The 6,000-nt window shown below is 36.8% G+C and overlaps 1 protein-coding gene across 1 annotated transcript in view; it reads left to right on the top strand.

The window, feature by feature from the left end:
• Positions 1–6,000, top strand: part of Usp33 (ubiquitin specific peptidase 33) — a 67,846-nt gene that overhangs the window by 40,315 nt on the left and 21,531 nt on the right. The window contains exons 14-19 of the mRNA XM_013018333.1: positions 476–648; positions 772–842; positions 1,469–1,502; positions 4,061–4,106; positions 4,613–4,793; positions 5,314–5,440. Coding sequence (XP_012873787.1) covers positions 476–648; positions 772–842; positions 1,469–1,502; positions 4,061–4,106; positions 4,613–4,793; positions 5,314–5,440 — 632 coding nt within the window. The remainder of the gene's footprint in view (positions 1–475; positions 649–771; positions 843–1,468; positions 1,503–4,060; positions 4,107–4,612; positions 4,794–5,313; positions 5,441–6,000) is intronic.

The raw sequence follows: 6,000 nt of genomic DNA, 5'->3' as shown, positions 1-6,000 counted from the left end.
CACACACACACACACACACACACACACACACACACACACACACACACACACACCCCTACCTTAAGCATTAAAAGGCCCTTGGTGTTTACCTCAAGTACCCAAAAAACCAGACACACACACACACACCTTAAGCATTAAAAGGCCCTTGGTGTTTACCTCAAGTACCCAAAAAACCCCAAATAAGAATTTGGCCTTTAGACAATCATGGTTGGCTTAGGAATTAGTTATGCTGCAATATCTCTGACTTTAATAGGGATATTAGTACCTGCTATGCAGGGTTTATATGATGATTAAATTTGAAATAGTGCCTTGTCCACAACAAGTGTTTTTGCTGGAATAACTATAAAAGCAGTTTGGTTTGTTTGCTTGTTTTTGCCTATTATAACTTGCTTTATTTTATGGAGTACAAAATCTAACCTTTTAAATATTTCTGCTGGATTATTTTCCCTATTTTTAAAATACAAAACAATTTTAGGTATCTGTAACCCTCGAGACCTTTCAAGATCTGTCCTTGCCCATTCCTGGCAAGGAAGACCTTGCTAAGCTGCATTCATCCAGTCATCCAACTTCTATAGTCAAGGCAGGATCTTGTGGCGAAGCATATGCTCCACAAGGGTGGATAGCATTTTTCATGGAATATGTGAAAAGGTATGTATATATTTACTTGGTGTTCATTGATTGTTGAAACTGCTGTTTCTGCTGTACTGGCAGAACACTTCCTTTTTTTTTCTGTCAATGATGTTTCAGGTTTGTTGTCTCATGTGTTCCTAGCTGGTTTTGGGGTCCAGTAGTAACCTTGCAAGATTGTCTTGCTGCCTTCTTTGCCAGAGATGAACTAAAAGGTAAGAAATATAATCATATCTGTGGTCAAATGTAGATGTATCTAAAGCTATATTAGCACCACTTAAAACTTGATCATATTGTCATAGTGCCAATATCTAGTCATAGTAATATAAATGTAATCAGAGAAACATATTCCAGAAGAATTGGTATAGATTCCTACAGTACAATACCATGTGTCTTTTTTATTGTTGGCTTTTGTTTTTGTGGGGCTGGGACGTAAAATGTCTTAAAGCTGTTCTGGTATACGAAGAAGTGAAACTTTAACTAAAATAATAGACTTACTTGTGTATCTTGAATTGTCTGTGAAGTCTTTCTTATCACTGGCATTTAGTCTTTTTGTGTGTTCAGCACATTCCATGGATACATGACAAGCCATTAGTGAATTTTGTTCAGCACGTCAATGAAAACAGTATCATTTGAGGTTGGCTTTCAAGTTTAAAAATAGAGGGAGGAGAAGGATGTTTAAGGTAGGGAATACATGCACTGATTTATGAGCAGAGTCTAAAATAGTGAACCTTTTTCCACTGTTACGATGACTTGTAAAATCAAAGAACTGCAAAAGCAATAGAAGACAGTTTGTATTTAATTCAAGAAGAATGAATGACTAGATCTGTTCTATTTGCAGGTGACAATATGTACAGTTGTGAAAAATGCAAAAAGTGAGTAACATGGATAATGATTTTAATTTCATAGTTTAGATTTTTGTTGGCTATTTGAGTTGGGCACGTTAAACTTGACTCTGTTTAGAAAAATGTAGGCCAGAAAGCTTGTAAAACAAATTTTAAGATCAAAACGTAATAGGCTTTTGTAAGATATTAAAGGGAAGTTATTTTTGTTTATTTTGCCAGTTTGGGGCTTTAACTCTGATCCTGAGTACTGTCCTGGAGCTTTTGTGCTCAAGGCTAGTGCTCTACCACTTTAGACACAGCTCCACTAACTACTTTTTTTTTTTTTTTGCACTTTAGTGAAGAGAAAAGTCTCATAGACTTTCTTGCTCAGGCTGGCTTGGAACTGTACTCCTCAGATCTTAAGCTCTGAGTAGTTACGTGTAAGCCACTGGAGCCTGGTTAAAGGAAGTATATATTTTGAGCAGTGAAATAAATATGTGAATTAGCATTAGACATTTTCTAAAATAAGGCAACATTTTCTTCTGGATTACCATTTTAAACAGGCTAGATTTCAAGGTGCATTCAAAATGTAGGTCAACTTTGAGGTTATCTGCTATTATGATGGCAGAATAGCACAGTTAAGTTTGATTCTGTTTATATCTCCTACCAGCTGCTTTTTTCTATTTTGTGATACATTTAGACTTTAACTTATGGTGCTCAGAAGTTTATTAGAGACTTGGCAAGCAATTATTTTTGAGAGAGAAAGAATTGGAAACATTTTCTAAATATGTTTACAGAAAAAAATAATGACCTAATAAAATCTATAATCTTTATACTATAGCTTTTGGGCGCTTGATAGTAACTCCAGGGAAATCTTGATTTGCAGCTATTGGTCATTTTCATTACAGAAAGGAATGCTATTGTACTCTTTGATTAATAATGATTAAAATAAAGCAAACTTGTGTACCTTAGGAAAGATTTTATTATTTTGATTTTGAAGCCTTTGGAAAGCTGAGTTGGCCTGGAGATAGATCCTTCCTATTTATTTATTTACTTACTTACTTAATGTCAGTCCTGAGGTTTAAACTCAGGGCCTGGGTGCTGTCTCTGTACTTTTGTGCTCAAGACTAAAGCTCTACCACTTTGAGCCACAGCTCCACTTCCAGCCTTTTTTTTTTTTTTTCCCTGGTGGCTAATTGGGATAAAAGTCTCCCTAGTTTTCTGCCTGGGCTGTTCCCCCCCCCCCCTCCCCCCGGTCATGGGGTTTGAACTCTGGGCCTGAGTGCTGTCCCTACGCTCTTCAGCTCAAAGCAAGCGCTCTACTGCTTGAGCCACAGCGCCACTTCTGGTTTTCTAGTGGTTTATTGGAGATAAGAGTCTCATGGAGCTTCCTGCCCAGGCTGGCTTTGAACCGTGATTCTCAGATCTCAGCCTCTTGAGTAGCTAGGATTACAGGCGTGAGCCACCAGCACCCAGCGCCTGGGCTGGTTTTGAACCATGATTCTCAGGTCATCACCCAGCTTCATGAGTAGGTAGGATTATAGGAATGAGTCACTGGTGACTAGCAGATCCTTTCTTCGCAAGCCAAACAGTCTGGGATAAAGAACCCAGTGAAGCTGCATGCTGGTGGCTCAAACCTTGTAATTCTTGTCTGAGGACTGGTTCAAAGCCAGCCTGGGCAGAAAAGTCCATGAGACTCTTATCTCCAATTAACCAACAAAAAGCCAGAGATGGGTGGGCTCCAGTGGTAAAGAGCCAGCCTTGAGCACAAAAGCCAAGTGAGAGAGTGAGGACTTGAGTTCAAGCCCCACTTTTTACAGAAAAGAAAAGAAAAAACGTCAAAGGGGCTTGGAATATGGTGGCTCAGTGGTAGAGTGCTTGCCTTGCATGCATGAGGCCCTAGGTTCAATTCCTCAGCACTACATAAGCAGAAAAAGCCAGAAGTGGCGCTGTGGCTCAAGGGTAGAGCACTCACCTTGAGCTGAATAGCTGAGGGACAGCGCCCAGGCCCCGCGGCCCGTAGGGGCGTGGGGGCCGTGGGGGAAATCGTCAAAGTTGAGACCCATCAAGTATACATTAATACTGGTTATTATTAACAACCTTATATTAAGTTTTCCCCTCATATTGAAGAATAAAAATTTACTCAGACTGAGGCATGAAGATTAGAATTTGAGATTATCTGGGCTACATAGCAGAACCTTTTGTTAAAAAAGAAAACCCACAAAATTAATTAGATAATTAATTCTTCTAGCAGTACCCAGGCTTAAACTCAGGGCTCTGCAGTCACTTAGTTTGCTTGCTTGGCTGGTACTCTACCGCTTGAGTTATGCCCCATCCTCCCAAAATAATTTTATACTACTTGTAATTTTTTATGTAGTTTTACTTAACATATAGATGTGATATCTTGGGTTCAGTTAATTTTCACAATAGGACTCCAGTGTTTCATTATTAGGATATTTAGTGCATAAATACATGACATAATTTAGTTGGGGACATTCAGTCTGATACCTTTTATCTGTGTATTTTCTAAAATATTTTTGTGGTATATTTAAATTTACTAAATCTTTCTACAGATTCACTTATTTTTCTTTTTGTTTTTTTACCCTTAGATTGAGGAATGGAGTAAAGTTTTGTAAGGTTCAAAAGTTTCCTGAGGTATGGGCTTTACTTTAACTGATTTCTTTAATGTAGTAAAGCATTAATATAACACCATGTAACAAATTCTTTTAGCATGATTGAAGAATAGAGTGCTCCTCCTGGTATATTATGCTGCACATGATATAATCGGTCTTTGTAAGATCTTGCCAGTTATAAACTATAAAATTAGAAAAGCAAAGAAAAACTTAGGAAGAACCACGTTTTACCATTTCCATGTCAATCATCGCTGAGATTAGGTTATAACTGGGAGGCTGATAGTTGGCTCTGGCAATTCAAAGTAAACATTTAATTGGTTCCTTTCTAGGGTATAAACTAATAAATAAAATACCTTTTTCAGTAAAACTTTATAAACAACTATTCATTGATGTATAATTTCATTTTTATCCAACATCTCAATTTCTTGCTTGTAGAATAAAAATCTTAGTGTGCTGGTTTTTACTAATTGGAATTCTGTTTGTCTTTTGTAATGACAAATTACAGTTTTAAACTTTACTCTTTTTTAGATTTTATGTATTCACCTTAAAAGATTCAGACATGAGCTGATGTTTTCCACCAAAATCAGCACCCATGTTTCATTCCCGCTAGAAGGCCTAGATCTTCAGCCATTTCTTGCTAAGGACAGTCCAGCTCAGATTGTGACATATGATCTTCTGTCTGTCATCTGTCATCATGGGACTGCTAGTAGTAAGTATACAATTTTTATATTTGTCCTCAGCTAAAAAACACATACTGGAATTGGTTGCTTAAATAAAGCCTGTTTGAACAAAATAAGAATGAATTAAGTGAAGATTTTACTTCTGGTTATTAAAAATATGGCATATTACCAACATAAAGAAATAGTAAATGTTAAAGAAAATGTTAATTACCCTAATTTGATCATTATATTGTGTGTGTGTGTGTGTGTGTATATATATATATATATCTCCCTCTCTCTGTATAGGATTATCATATTGTTCCCCATAAATAAATACAGTTCACTATGTCTTTAAGAAGCTAAACCAGCAGGACTGTAAGTTTCAGAGTAGTTTGTTCTATATAACAAGACCTTGTCCCTTATCTTTAAAAGAAAACTAGATAAGTGGTATGAGGATACATAATGAAAAAAAAATACAGTACTTGTTGTATGTTAGCGGCTTTACTAGGCCTTAGGGATTCAAAGGTTATTCTTGGTTAATTTGTATTACTGTAATTTCTTTTCTTACAGGTGGACACTATATAGCCTATTGCCGAAATAATTTAAATAACCTGTGGTATGAATTTGATGATCAGAGTGTTACTGAGGTTTCAGAATCTACTGTCCAGAATGCTGAAGCTTACGTTCTTTTCTATAGGTAATGGAAATAACTATCTCACAGACTTGCTGTTTTACAAATAATGAAAGACCATCTCACTAAGTTATTAGTGAATTCTAAGACTTTGATATAGATTGCTGAGTAAAGATTACAAATCGTTTTAATCATGAAAATAAAATAGTTTTAAAGGTCATCTTTAGAATGGTTTATCAGAAAATGTTAAATCAATAGGAAGGGCAAAAGGACTTTTTTTTTTAAGAAAAGTTCAAAGAAAATAGTGAGGAAGTGTGGCTCAAGCCAAGAGTAGAGCCCAACCTTGAAGCTATAAAAGCCACAGGAGACCATGAAGCACTGAGTTCAAAACCTAGTATGAGGGTGCACAGATGCCCCTACCTACTTTTCTCTCTCCATGACTTTGCTGTGTGGTTGTGTCTCTGCCTGTAATTTTAGCTACTCAGGAGACTGAGAGCTGAGATCACAGTTTTCAAAGCCAGTTGGGTAAGAATGTCTATAAGGGGCTTATCTCCAATTAGCACCATGCTTGAGCAAAAACCTCAAAAAAGATAGTGCCCAGATCCTGAGTTCAAGCCCTAGTACTG

Source organism: Dipodomys ordii, unplaced genomic scaffold (assembly GCF_000151885.1).
Source record: "Dipodomys ordii isolate 6190 unplaced genomic scaffold, Dord_2.0 Scaffold39, whole genome shotgun sequence".
NCBI classification, from domain to species: domain Eukaryota; kingdom Metazoa; phylum Chordata; class Mammalia; order Rodentia; family Heteromyidae; genus Dipodomys; species Dipodomys ordii.
Note: the sequence above shows the minus strand (reverse complement) of the source record. Positions and strands in the feature narration are given on the sequence as shown.